Source organism: Emys orbicularis, chromosome 18 (genome assembly GCF_028017835.1).
Source record: "Emys orbicularis isolate rEmyOrb1 chromosome 18, rEmyOrb1.hap1, whole genome shotgun sequence".
Classification (NCBI taxonomy): domain Eukaryota; kingdom Metazoa; phylum Chordata; order Testudines; family Emydidae; genus Emys; species Emys orbicularis.
This window is the reverse complement of record NC_088700.1, coordinates 4,101,724-4,116,605: the sequence shown is the minus strand read 5'-3', so window position 1 is coordinate 4,116,605 and position 14,882 is coordinate 4,101,724. Positions and strand designations below refer to the sequence as shown.

The 14,882-nt window shown below is 46.3% G+C and overlaps 1 protein-coding gene across 1 annotated transcript in view; it reads left to right on the top strand.

The window, feature by feature from the left end:
- The window catches only part of CRB2 (crumbs cell polarity complex component 2), a 57,157-nt gene that overhangs the window by 21,187 nt on the left and 21,088 nt on the right, over nt 1-14,882 (top strand). Inside the window, exons 3-6 of the mRNA XM_065418871.1 lie at nt 2,199-2,394; nt 3,003-3,142; nt 3,604-3,786; nt 4,777-4,890. Of these exons, the coding sequence (XP_065274943.1) occupies nt 2,199-2,394; nt 3,003-3,142; nt 3,604-3,786; nt 4,777-4,890 (633 nt within the window). The remainder of the gene's footprint in view (nt 1-2,198; nt 2,395-3,002; nt 3,143-3,603; nt 3,787-4,776; nt 4,891-14,882) is intronic.

Genomic DNA, 14,882 nt, shown 5'->3' with positions numbered 1-14,882 from the left:
CCCCAAAGAGCGTCTCATCTCTGCCTTTCTGTTACAGCTGTGAGGCCGAGCCTCTGTCTGATGTCCCGAGCTTCTGGTGTGCTGGGGAGCGCGTGTGTACTAGCTTAGGCCTGGCTGTCCCGAAAGAGAGGGCTTGGGTTCCTGGGGGGATGGTCGAGGGATGATGTGGATGTTGAATGGTTTGGATTCCTGGGGTTATGGGATGGGGGGGGGGGTTTGAGAATTGGTTTCCCAGCGGTGATGTTGATGTGATTGGCTTTGGTGAAGGCATGGTTAAGGGGACGTGCAGAGAGAGAGACATATTTGTCTTTAGGAAGAATAAGCTTATTGGAGTTCAGGGGTGTAACTAGTCTCTATCAGACTGGCCCAGGGCATTTTGTCCTGTCTTTCAGGCGTTTTCCAGGGCAGGAGGCTCTGGAGTGGAGTAGCTATTAGTTGTGGATTTGTTTTTCCAGCTCTGTTAAACCCTGAGAGTATTTTGCATATGACTCTACTGAGTTATTTCTTCGAGGTTCAACTGTGCTGGTGATGACTCACTGTGTAATCTGCACCTGTGAGTTATCTGCAGAGGCAGTGGCGCAAGGGTCTCCTCTCCCCCAGCCCAGCTATCAGAATGGAATGCAGTCCATGCTGCAACCACCTCCCCCTGGTACCAGCCGGCACATGACCTTTCCCAGCCTTACCCATTGTCACAGGCTACAGGCGTTTCAGGAGTTATGTTGCTATAAAGGAATGTGGGGTCACTGGGCTACAGATTATAAATGGAGTGGGGAGTTGTTGCCTCTCAGGCATCCAGTCACTGACTGAGTCACACTCTGGTGAAATGCAGAGCTGGGGGGAAATACCCACTCAGGAGCAGGCTCTGTTTAGGGCTTAAAACGACCCTTAGATTTAGAGTGTAAAACACAACTCAGTGTTTGCCCATCAGTTTCCCTTTCACTTCCCTGCCATTCCCTAGTTCAGGACTGTGAGTTCCCCCAGAAGGAGCTGCTGGTGTCAGTAAGGGGTAAAACAGCCTAGGGTGCTGCAGCAGCATGTGCTGTTCTAGGTGACTTTGAAGCTGGACATGAGGATTTGCATCACGGCCTCTTGCCCTGGTCTTGCAGCCTCCTAGAGCCACTGGTCCTCACAGGCTGAGCATTTCCTGGCACTTGCAGCTGAAATTTTGGAGAGGGAAGTTTTGACGTGAGGATTGACAGGTTTTGATCTGGCAGATTATGGGGCCCACATTCCTTTAGGATTAGGGTGGCCACATCTGCGGCATAGTGAGCCTCTGTCAGAAAGGAGGATTAGATGGATTGGCAGGTGCCATTTTAGGGGCTTACTTTGAGGGGTGATGTCAGGCTATGGGCAGTTCATTGAGGTGGGAAAGTGGCAGGATGGTTGCTATGGGATCTCTCACAGATTTCCTTTGACGAAATGACATTAGACAAAGATAATGGATACGTTTCTGCTGTGATTAGTGCTATTAATACTTAATGAATAAGACCATTACTATTGCTAGTACCACTATAACTAATACTTTGTACTTCTCCAGCACCTCCCTTCTGAGGACCTCAAAGCAAGTTACAAACCTCATAATACTTTTGGGAGGAGGGTAAAGGATATACAGTGATCACTTCACCAACCACTGAAATGCAACCGCCTCTGTGGTGGAACACAGCAGCTACGCAGCAATGAAGACTATCATATGTAATCCAAACTGTAAGGGGAACACTGTGCCACAGAATGTAAATATCAACGGTTGAACTTGGCCACAATACTGCAATTCACACCCTACCACTTCCCCCTACCCTAAAATAAAGCATTATGGGATTTTTGTAACGAATGTAAGTGAGCAGGACCTTGGTTTTATGTCTCATCCGGGAAGTGTAATTCATTTGCTAAATGCTGATGGAATTAACTAATTCAATGAAATCAAATATAAGTTTATGCTAGAGATTCACAACTGTTGCAAACTATTCTCAGTTTTGTTGATTTAAAAGCAAAACCCATAAGTCATCCCAAGATAGACTTGGCTGCAAATACTAATAAACTAAGCATTTCTTAGTATTTGCATGCTTGTCTGCTGTCCGGGAATTTATAAATTGTCATGTCTGTATTCTAGCAGAGTGGGTTTCATATCATTGCTTTTGTGATCCCAGCTCAGAACTCCCACCAAGTCCATAACATGGATGTTTCTCTCTTTTGTAACAAAGGTGTAAACTGTGATGCTGAAATAGATGAATGTGACTCAGACCCTTGCCAGAATGGGGGCACGTGCACTGACCACATTGGGTTCTACACCTGCGCTTGTGCACCAGGTTATGAGGGAATCCAATGTGAGGTGGACATCAATGAATGTGCAAGCCAACCATGTATCAACGGAGGGATATGTCATGACCTTGTTGACAGGTGAGGGATGCACGCTGCTGTGGCCATTTGCATTTCAGTGATTAGATATCTGACATGAGCCAATGAGATACCTGCCTGGGGTAAGTCTATTGACTTCAGAGCATGAAGGATGAATTGGGCTCAGTGCTCTTTAAGTGTTTCCTCCTCCCTCCCCCACTCTGCTTGCTATTATTTTTTTGTTAAACTGAAGTTATTCTAAGAGCCATTCAGTGGGGGTGTTAATGCCAAAGGACTCCTTCCACTAGCAGAGTTCCCAGAGATGCTTGAAAGAATTCCTGTTACTGTCTCTTATTGCTCTGCGATGAAAATTATTTGCAGTTTAAATGAGCGGCCACCCTCCTTGACTGAGAGCATCCCTGTTTCTGATCCTTGCCTTTCATGTGCACTATGTAGGCTCAGAGGCTGACCTGCCTTGCCACTAATTTCTTGCAAGGATGCTCTGTTTTTGGAGATGGGACCGTCTCTTCTCTCAGCCCATGGGTGAGGAATTCTGCAAGGTGGACATGAGGGTTAGCAAGTTGGCCCCATAAGCTTGTTTGCTCTTACCTTGGAGGGGACTGGGCCTTGGGATTGAAGAGCTCTTGTGGTGGTGTTTTGTGTCCCCCTAGCTACCAGTGTGATTGCAGTGACACAGGCTTTGAAGGGGAGCACTGTGAGCTGGATATCCTGGAGTGCGCCTCCCAGCCCTGTTTGAACAATGCTACCTGTCTGGAGGGTGTCAAGAATTACAGCTGTGCCTGCTGGCCAGGTGAGTAGGGAAACTGCTTCGTTCTCCTGCAGTCTGAGTATTCAGTGGTGGAGAGGACCTGCTAGGTGGCCCTTAGCAAAACTGGCTCTATACTGTATGAGTCTAGTTTTCAGTACCCCCAAGTGATGGGGCTCCCACTGCTTCTCTCGGGAGAGTCTTCCACTGGCATGAAGGTCTCACAGCAGGGAAATGTGTTCTGCTGCATTGCCTGAAATTTCCCTTTTCCTAAGCCCAGGCCTTTTCTATCCTGTGCTCTCCTGGGCGAGATGAATTGACTGGCTCTTGCCTCTGACACTAGTGCTGTATGCCAGGCCCTGCTGCTTTGTGCTAGATGAGTTGCAGTGTCTCAGGCTCACATAAACTTGCTCCCTTATTGGCAGCTGTAGTATCTTGGTGGTTAGTTTTCTGTCTCCCTTCCAAGGAAGTCCTGTGTTGTGCTAGCTCTGGTGTTTGCCTGGCAGGTTACACAGGGCAGCGCTGTGAGGAAGATGTGGACGAGTGTGCTACAGACCCTTGTCACAATGGAGGCGTGTGCTTTGAGCGCTCCAACCAAACCTACTATGGGACACGACACGACTTCCCCAGCAAGTTCAGCTATAGTCAAGCTGCAGGTTTCCTCTGCTGGTGCCAGACAGGTTTTTCAGGTGAGCTACCCACTGGGCTGTGTCCTGCACCCCCTAGTAGGAGCTGCACCGCTTGGGTCACAGGGAGTGGAGAGGAGCCATCTGTGCAGCAAGAGCCACCCACGTGGAGCAGAGCAAGATGGTTCTGGCTGCGCAGCTGCCTCGTGATGAGGAGTGTGTGGCTCTCCTTTGCTGTATGTGCATATTGCAGATGGCAGTAGGAGTGTAACCAATACCACACCCTCTACCCGGAAGGCCATATCCCTCAAGGCCCTGATTTCCTGGCTGGTGCAATAGCCCACCCCCTTCCCTAATGTTCTGTTCAGTACCCTGCAGCTGGGCAGATGGCAAAATAGCCCTGGTGGCCCCTCCCATGGGCATAAAGCAAAATTTGTCTTTGCAATATGTTAGTGGGGCATTCCCCCTCTGGAGGAAGCTACTAGTCCCCTGGAGTCCCAGGTAATGTCTTAAGCCTCCCTTTGTAGTGACTGCTCTTGTAGCAACCTTTCGTGTAGTTGGGATGGGCAGGCAATTCTCCCTGCATGTGAAGGGCTCTAGGGATGCTCAACAGAGACTGCCCTTTGTGTTTTTTAAAGAGCTTATAGGAGTGTGGGGTTGGGGTGTGTGGGTGGGTTTGGGGGGGAAATTGGAAATATAGAAGGGAGTTTTCTCTAGTTATTAGAACAGGGGTCTCCGAGTCAGGATTCCTGGGTTCTGATCTCATGTCTGCCACTGACTTGTGTTGTGGCCCTGGGTAAATCACTTAGCCTTTCGGTGCCTTAGTCTTCTACATTTCATAGATGGGGATTAATGATACCTGCTTGCCAGGTGGGTACTGAGGGACAAGTAGCACTTGTAATGGGCACTTTGCATCTTTGGATGAAAGCTGCTGAAGAAGAGCAAAGAATTGTGAAAGAAGATGTTAAGATTCCCCCTGCAGGGGATGTGCACACATCCACTGCTTGGACTTACTGAAATAATCATAACAGGATTGTGTTTTCACTTTCAAAGGGGAGAACTGCTCTGTTAACATTGATGAATGTGAGTCTCAGCCATGTCAGAACGGAGGGTGCTGCACCGATCTGGTTAACGGCTTCCTTTGCCATTGTCTACCAGGATACTCAGGTAATGTTGGTGATGGAGTGTGTGGAATCAGGTGAGCCTGGTTAGTTGATGCTTATTGAGTCACTGATTTGCCATATGGTTGCATAATTGGAGCCTAGGACTGGCTAGAGAAGGCTGCTGAGTGAGATTGAGATGAATCTCACTCAGAAAGCTGTGGAGGCCCAAGACTGTTGTAGCTGTGGTTGTCTCCAGATCAGGACTGAAGTGCACTGGCAGACATGTGAACGTACTGTACTCCTAGCACTGGGGTACATTGGCAGCGCTGTGATTGAGGATGTTAGCAGTTCAATGGAACTGTGGGAGGGAGTCTGGCACTAGAATCTGAGGATCCCTTAGGTGTTGGCAGAGGGATATTGAACACTGCCATAGGCACCCTCTTGACAGGTATGGGGGGTGCTATGTACAGGAACAGAAATAGTCTTTGGGATGAAGATGTGTGAAGTCTTTGGGGGGAGGGATAGCTCAGTGGTTTGAGCATTGGCCTGCTAAACCCACAGTTGTGAGTTCAATCCTTGAGGGGGCCACTTAGGGATCTGGGGCAAAATCAGTACTTGGTCCTGCTAGTGAAGGCAGGGGGCTGGACTCAATGACCTTTCAAGGTCCCTTCCAGCTCTAGGAGATAGGATATCTCCATCAATTTTTATTTAAGCCAGAGGGAGGAGGCATTTTGGGTGCTGTGTCTCTCAGGGAGGCTGGAGTTGGAATGGTCGACATTTCCTAAGGGCTGTAGCAGTTTGGGGCAAGGAGTGAGGAGCCTGTCACCAGCACATAAAACAATGATGATATTTCTCCTTCTCCCCTCTGGATGATGAGCCAGGGATTTTGGGTTGGAGGCTATACTCTGTTATTTAGGGAGGTCAAAAGGTCTTAGTGTCATGAGCAAATGCAGTGCAGCCCTTTCTGTTTGCTAGGGTGTAAGGATGTGCTTGGGAGTGGTGGACCTGGCAACTGCTAGAGATGCCCTGTGTGTCCCTTGGTAGGTCACTCTAACCCGTTCTGAGCCTCAGTTTCCCCACCTGTGAAATAGTGAGACTGGCTTGCTGGGGCATTGTAAGGCTAAGCACATTACTGTTTGTACCCTTTGGCTGGAGGGATGAACAGTGGGGGTGGTGCCTCTAAAAGTGTGCAGTTTAAATGTAGCAGCATCTTTTAACATCTAAGATTAAGACAACCACATAGCCCAGACACCACAGAAACAAGAGGTGCAGAAAGGCTTGCTAGGCCCACATAATCTGCCCCCAATTGACAGTGAGAGCTGGTACCACTTTGGCCTTGTCTTCACTAGGAAAAAAGATGTATTTTTACCACATGCTTGCTAACACGTCGTAAAATCCTCATGTGGATGGCCCTTTATTTTGATACAAACAGGATGGGGCAGAGGCAGGTGAGAGCTGTACTCCCTAAGCGATCAGTTTTGTGTGTCTCTTCTCATCCAGCATGGAGTTTGTCTCCGTCCCCGCCACACAATCATTCTGCTATGATTGTGACAACCTTCTTTGCAGCCACAGCTGTTGGGGTGGCGTCCCTCTCCGTACCTTGTCTCCAATCCATCTCATCTCTAACCTCAGAGGAAAACCTCTTGTCTCCTTTCCCTATTTTCTTTAATCTCTCTCTGCTAACTAACAACCTGATACTGATAAGGGGTATGGTTTATATTAGACATTCTCTAACTGGCTTGCATTCTTCCAGCCCTCCAAGAGTAAAATGTATGCTGCCCGAAAGGCTGAAAGGCTGCCATCTTGTGGGAGAAAGGAAAAACTTGAAGCTACAAGAGAGTTTTTAACTCTTCTCAGGTATTCCTGAGTCTGCACTGGAACTTTTCTAGTCCCCTTTAGACCAGTATAGTTATACTAGTTTAGTTATATCCGTATAACCCGTGTGGACAATCTTATTCCAGCACATGTGTCATCAGTTTAGCTTAAGCCCCTCTCAAGTGACGTATGCTCCTCTACCAGAATAAGTGTGTCCACATAGTCTACACCAGGATAACTAGAGCAGTTTAAACTCGCACCTTAGGTTGTTCTGAAAGAAAAGTCCATGTAGACCAGGCTGTAGAAATAGGCTTTATTCCAATCTCTCAACTGCTGCGCAGGGCCAGTTCCTACAGTGCTGCACCTGCAGATGCAGACCTCTTCCCAGTGGAATGTTGTATAGCTCATTAAATGTCTGACCATTGTAAGTCATAATTCCTGTCTGCTTGTGCCTCCAGGGCTGTTTCCTTCCTCAGTGCCCTGGCACCACTCTTGGGAGTCCAGGGAGCTCAGCATTTCATTTCACTTCCCCAAACTGTAGGTTTACCTAATCCTTCCGAGCCCCTGGGCCTGCTCATGGAAAGAAAAGCTAACACAGGCACAGGATGGGGAGAGACAGCGCTAGAGAGTTCATTCTGTTGCATCTGTTTGGGGTTCATTAGTACGTGAAGGAGATTAGAGGCAGGTTGCTGTGTTGTTAAATCACTATGTCTCCTTTGGGGTAGTTCCAAGACATAACAGTGAAAGGCTGGGAGCAGCAGGTGGGGAAGTCACATTTTGCCTCTCTGTGAGCTCAGTGAGCTGAGTGAGTGCATGTGGAGGAGTGAAGCTGACAGGGAAATAATAGCAATTAATCTCCCCTGCTTTGTCAATTAATCCCAGTATAGTCCTGCTGGGTAAACAGCTTATTACTTCATATTAGGATCACAGAGTAACTTCATGAAGTTTCCAGTAATGTTTCTGTTCAAAACACATTTCTGTGGCAGCTTAGATCTGCCATGAGCTTGGGTTTAAGCTGCCTTCCATGATTAAAGTGAACTTGCTACTCTGATGTAGGCTGCTTTTTTCATTTTCTCTCCTGGAGCCCTTTCTTCAGTCTCAGGAATGTGGGGAGTGTTGTGGGATAACTGTGTGAATCAGCAGAAATCACCTTCCTACATGTGTTAACTGCCTAAGTGCTGTCTCAGGCTGGAACACAGCACAGGGCTGGGATGGCTCTTGCCTAAAATGTAAAGGGAAAGCCCAGAGACCCAGTCCTGTCAGAACCACACGGCAAGATAGTACACTGAGAATAAAAGGTCTGGGAGAGTCTGTCTGCTATACTGCTCTACAGCCAAAATGCTTCTGAAATAAATGTAGTCAAACTTTACTAATTCTGGGTCACTGAGAACGAAAATGATGCTTAAAATTGTTGATTGGCTCTAGTTTTCAAGATATGCTATTGGGTCAGTATATACGACCCTTGACTTGGGAATGGCGGAGGATAAGTGAGTTATAAAGGGAAGGGATCTCAATTTAAACCAAAAATGACTAAAATACATCTTTGACTGGATCTATGAATAAATCTATGACTGGGTTTGGACAGTACTTGCTTTTTAGGCAAAACAATGAATGATGCAATCTGAAGCTGGTATTGCGTCATACATGATATGAATTGCATCATGTTATTCCTAGAAGTCATGGATGATGCAATCATAACGAAGCTTACATCACTCTGCTGAACAAATTGCCCTATGTCAGCTCTAGAAATCATACAGTGTCATGCTCTCTTATTTGTCAGTGTTTGATTTTGCAAAGGGACACATTTCTGTTTAGCCAAAGTGAGCAGAGATGCCTCGTACTTGTGTGAACAGTGCAGATAACTTCTGCTATGTTTGTGGTGAAGTGACTTTTGCATCACAAAAGCGCAGTATAACCACTATGGTTAAGAAAGCCTATCACCTTTATTTTGGCTGCAAAATTGGAGATCAGGACAAGAGGTGGGCCCCACACATATGCTGCAACACTGGTGCAACAAATCTTCGCCAGTGGTTGAACAGGAAAAGGAAATCTATGCCTTTTGCAGTGCCAATGATTTGGAGAGAGCCAACAGATCATACCAGCAATTGTTACTTCTGCATGGTGCCTCCAGTTGGGAAAGATGTGTCAAAGAAGAAAAAGTGGACTGTGCATTATCCAAACATTCCATCAGCTATACGCCCAGTACCCCAAGGAGAAGGACTGCCGGTTCCTGATGCACCGGAATCATTCTCACTTGAGTCAGACGAGGAAGAGGAAGAGGATGAAACTTCTGGTCCTGAACCATCAATGTCACAGGACCCACATTTTCTCCCATCCTCCTCCTCTGAACCACACCTCATAACACAAGGTGAATTGAATGACCTTGTCAGGGATTTGGAACTACCCAAGAGTAAGGCAGAGCTGTTGGGCTCCAGACTACAGCAGTGGAATCTCCTGGCAGGTGATGTTAGGGTTTCCATGTTCCGTGACCGTCAAAAGGATCTTGTCCCATTCTTCTTCATGGAAGGTGATCTTGTAGCCTGCAACAACATCGATGGTGTGATGGCAGCCCTCAACATCGTTCACGATCCAGATGAGTGGAGACTGTTCATTGATTCATCGAAGACGAGTCTTAAAGCTGTTTTACTGCATAATGGCAATGTTTTGCCATCAATTCCAGTTGGTCATGCAGTCCATATGAAGGAAACCTATGACAACATGAAACAACTTTTGAGGTGCATAAACTATGACCAACATCAGTGGCAGCTTTGTGGCGATTTGAAGGTTGTTGCTCTCTTGCTTGGTCTGCAGACTGGATACACAAAGTACTGCTGTTTCCTCTGCGAATGGGATAGTCGTGCAAGAGATTCCCACTACATCAAGAAAGATTGGCCACTCCGACAGTCATTGGAGCCTGGGAGGAAAAGTGTTCAGCATCCACCACTTGTTGAATCAAGGAAGATTTTGTTACCACCCTTACACATCAAGCTGGGTCTGATGAAGAACTTTGTCAAGGCCATTGACAAAACACAAGCAGCTTTCAAGTACCTCCGTGGAAAATTTCCAAGGTTAAGTGAAGCTAAGATAAAGGAAGGTGTCTTTGTTGGTCCTCAGATTCATGAACTTCTTCGAGATGATGCATTTGACCATGCACTGCGTGGCAAGGAAAAGACGGCATGGAAAGCCTTCCAGTTAGTGGCAATACATTTTCTCGGAAACAACAAGGCAGACAACTACAGGTTGTTGGTGGAAAACCTCCTCAAGGCATACAAAAGCCTTGGTTGCAACATGTCACTAAAGATACATTTTTTGCACTCTCATCTAGATTTTTTTTCCACCGAACTGCGGAGCAGTGAGCAACGAGCACGGCGAGCGATTTCACCAGGACATTGCAACAATGGAGAAACGCTATCAGGGCAAATGGAGCCCATCAATGCTTGCAGACTATTGCTGGACAGTGACAAGAGATGCTCCATTTAATGAATACAAGAGACAAGCCAAGAAGCGCCGAGTAGACACTGAATAGGACTAAACTATGTACATAATAATTTGTTGCCTTTTGTTTCATAATAAATTTTATTTATATAACCCTTTTGCTGATTTTTAAAGTGTTACATAAACAGGCCAGGTGAAATATTATCATGTAAAGCAACAATAAACACATGAAAAGACCTAGGTTTACAATTTATTAAAACTCTACTATCTACACAATATACATAGACATAAAATGTAAAAACTTAAATATCTTAGAAACAGTAGCCAATCAGTTGTTTTAATTGTCATATTTGAATTCAGCACATCAAAATACATAATAAATAGCACATTTTCTCTCTGAAGCCGACGACTTCTCAAAAATTGTAGACCAGTGATATGGGCCATGTGACCTCTGCAGTTTGTATGCTCTCGGGGGTAGAGGCTGTGTCTTCCTTTCCCATTGGGTGGTGCTCAGAATTCCCTGCATGGGCTAAGTCAGAGGGATGTGCAGGAGCAAAATTAAACAAAGAAGGGGGTGGATGAGTCTTTGTTGGTCCCAGAAAAGATGGCAGCTATGATCAAACTAAAGTCATGTTCTCACCTGAGGGACAGCCAGGCTCTAAGAGATGGCTGAACTGAAGGAGCTGGATTCAGATGATTACTGTGTTCTCTGATGAGAACAAACCGAATTATCTATTAATCTGAATGGTCTTTTGGGTGAAATGTGGCGTGTGTTTAACTGGTCAACAGTTTAGGACAGGAAGTGAGGAAGAATAGTGTATTCAGTTGAAATGGGAACTGGCATTTAGGTTGGCAGAATGTAATTGCTGAATTAGAATTTGGCCAGTTAACCCTTGAAAAAAATTATAGGAGCTGTTTTAATGACTACGAGTGGCCTAACGCAGTTTCCATCTCCTCCTAAGAATGCTGTCCAGCAGCAGGTTGCCCCCTAGCATCATGCTCTGGTATTCAGTCAGCCTGAGTGAGAGGTCAGCTTACTCGGTTCAGCCTTAGGGTATGTCTACGCTGCAATCAGACACCCACAGAAGGCCCATACCAGCTGACTCAGGCTCACGGGTGGGGGGGCCCTCAGGCTAAAGGGTTGTTTAATTGTGGTGTAGACATTCGGCTCGAGCTGGAGCCCGGGCTCTAGGACCCTGTGAGGTGGGAGGGTCCTAGAGCAGAGGGTTCACCCCAATTAAACATTAAACAGCACCTTAGCCCAAGCCCTGGGAGCTTGAGGTCAGCTGGCATGGGCCAGCTGCGAGTTTTTAATTGCAATGTAGGCATTCCCTTCAGTGTCCTCTTCAGCCCTCTTGGAGGAAGCAGAAAGCCTTTTTCTGTTGTATTAACAACCTTTGCTTCTCCCAACAGCTCTTTGTGCAAGAGTGCAGCCCAAGCCCAGACACACTTGCAGTTTTGTGTTACTTGGTACACACACCACCCAGTGCAGTGAATTGAGGAAACAGGATTGGTGTTTTTTCCTGACTGGACAGATTAATTTATTTGTACAGATATTTTCCAGGTGTCTGTTCTGTTCCAGAAATGTGACCTCTACTGTAGTCAGGGAAGGCAGCTAAAAGGTTAAGAGACTAAAGAGATTAGAAAGCCTTTAGCCCTTGGAAAGAAGAAGCCCTTTTAGCAAATACAGCAGACTGGAGCTAGCAGATATTTCCTGGGGCTGCCTTCATTTTACCTGGAAGGTATATTACTTCTATGCACACACTATGGCAGCAGCAAAGAGGCTGGCTGTAAAATGTTCAAACAGATGCTTAAACCGTTTTTCAGATTCATGCAGAGGGAGTATTAGTTGGTCCTGGATAAGGCTAGAGTGAGCTTTGTACTGTTCATTTCACTCTGCGGCTCCCTACTGCATTATGGCTCCATTGTTAGTCAGACCTTCTAAACATGCTGTCAGCTGACCAGACACTGTAGGAATTTACACCCCACACTAGTGCCTGTGTGAGTCTTGGTGTCAGATGTGATTTAACTGCATACAGTGCCTGTGATCAAAAGCATCCACTGAGATTCTGATGCTGCACTAGGTCTATTTGGACATGCTTGTTATAGCAGATTGTCTGACCAGAGGGCAGCATGAGATATGCCAGTTACTTCCGGCTCACCCTGGTTAAAGGGTTTAGAGGATTAGTAAAGGTGGAGCAACTGTGATGAATTAAATTAGGCTTCCCTGTTAATGAAAATGGGTGAAGCCTGGCTTAATGTCGCATCCAGAATAAGGCTAGGCAAAGATGTGAGCAGGAAAGGGACAGAAGAGGCTGTGCACAGAAACAGCAAAGCTCCAACTGTTGCAGAGAGCTGTTGGCCCAGCTCCTGTTAGCCTCCAACAATGTCTTACGAGGATAGGCTGCTGTCGGAAGATAGACTTCAGACTACATAATTGTGGCAATTCCTATGCAAAATGCATGTTCTGTAACATTCATCATCTTCATATGTAATCACAGCTTTGCTTGCCAGTTAACAGTGTAACCTGCCTGCACACTGCAAATGTAACAGAGCTCCTTCCTTCCCAGTGAGGAGTCTCTTGTGACAAGATTTATTCCAGAGACAAAGGTAGTGGGATTGCTGTCTGAGAGGTTTCTTCCCATTGCCAATGCTCTCAGGAAATGTCTCACTCATTCAGAGCCTTGATGGTAATTTCTAAATTTCTGGGATTAATTCACAAACATGTCAAGGAAGTCACTAACCTCCATCCAAGAAGCAACATGTGGAATTTGGGCTGGTCCTCTTCCCAAAGCAAATACAAGTCTGTAGCACTAATCTGTAGCATGCTATTACATTAATCCTGGGAATTGAAGCAGTTACTGTTACTACTTAACAGTATTCCATGTAATGCATTTGGAGAGATGCAATGATAAATAGTGAGCCAAAAGCTGAGCTGACTTGCCTGCTGCAGTCCCCCGAGGTCAAGATTTTGGTCCAGAACCTTTTTAGGCCCCTGATCCTGCAGTTCACTGGAGCAAGATAGACCCCTATTCCTGTATGCTGGTGTAAGAGTCTAACTGAAAGTTAAAGTTAAAGAAACTCCAGTTTTCACAGCAACAGAGGGTCCTGTGGCACCTTTAAGACTAACAGAAGTATTGGGAGCATAAGCTTTCGTGGGTAAGAACCTCACTTCTTCAGATGCAAGTAATGGAAATCTCCAGAGGCAGGTATAAATCAGTGTGGAGATAACGAGGTTAGTTCAATCAGGGAGGGTGAGGTGCTCTGCTAGCAGTAGAGGTGTGAACACCAAGGGAGGAGAAACTGCTTCTGTAGTTGGATAGCCATTCACAGTCTTTGTTTAATCCTGATCTGATGGTGTCAAATTTGCAAATGAACTGGAGCTCAGCAGTTTCTCTTTGGAGTCTGGTCCTGAAGTTTTTTTGCTGTAAGATGGCTACCTTAACATCTGCTATTGTGTGGCCAGGGAGGTTAAAGTGTTCTCCTACAGGTTTTTGTATATTGCCATTCCTGATATCTGACTTGTGTCCATTTATCCTCTTGCGTAGTGACTGTCCAGTTTGGCCAATGTACATAGCAGAGGGGCATTGCTGGCACATGATGGCATATATAACATTGGTGGACGTGCAGGTGAATGAGCCGGTGATGTTGTAGCTGATCTGGTTAGGTCCTGTGATAGTGCTGCTGGTGTAGATATGTGGGCAGAGTTGGCATCGAGGTTTGTTGCATGGGTTGGTTCCTGAGTTAGAGTTGTTATGGTGCGGTGCGTGGTTGCTGGTGAGAATATGCTTAAGGTTGGCAGGTTGTCTGTGGGCGAGGACAGGCCTGCCTCCCAAGGTCTGTGAAAGTGAGGGGTCATTGTCCAGGATGGGTTGTAGATCACTGATGATGCGTTGGAGAGGTTTAAGCTGAGGGCTGTAGGTGATGGCCAGTGGAGTTCTGTTGGTTTCTTTTTTGGGCCTGTCTTGTAGCAGGAGGCTTCTGGGTACACGTCTGGCTCTGTTGATTTGTTCCTTTATTTCCTTGTGTGGGTATCGTAGTTTTGAGAATGCTTGGTGAAGATCTTGTAGGTGTTGGTCTCTGTCTGAGGGGTTGGAGCAGATGCGGTTGTACCTCAGTGCTTGGCTGTAGACGATGGATCGTGTGGTGTGTCCGGGGTGGAAGCTGGAGGCATGAAGGTAGGCATAGCGGTCGGTGGGTTTTCGGTATAGGGTGGTGTTAACGTGGCCATTGCTTATTTGTACTGTGGTGTCCAGGAAGTGGACCTCCCGTGTAGATTGGTCCAGGCTGAGGTTGATGGTGGGGTGGAAGCTGTTGAAATCAGTTTTCACAGATATCCCCCATTTAGTTGTATTGCAGAGGGGTATGGATCAGCATTCACGTTGCACTCCCTGTCAGTACCCATCCCAAGCTGGGGAAACTAATGACCCAACCAGTGGACAAAATTTGGTGATGAATCCTGATTAGGTGCTACTGGAGGCATGTTGCGCATGCGCTAAGAAGAAGAGCGAGTAGAATGTTGCTTGCAGCCATTGCAAAAGTGACTCTGATTCTTGTCAGCCACAACACAGAATGAAAGAAGTAAAAATTCTTATTTCTGACATCATGTGAACAGTTGATGTAAAGAGCTGTTCAGTGCCATTTGCAGTACACAACGACAAACTTCATTGGTCCTGCAAAACCCGCAAACAATGCTACATATTCTTGTGTGCCATCCACTTGCATCTTTTCACTTAACTATTCACATATATACAGATATAGCACCCTCTGGTAACAACTGCAGGATCAGGGCTTAATTTTGCTAGT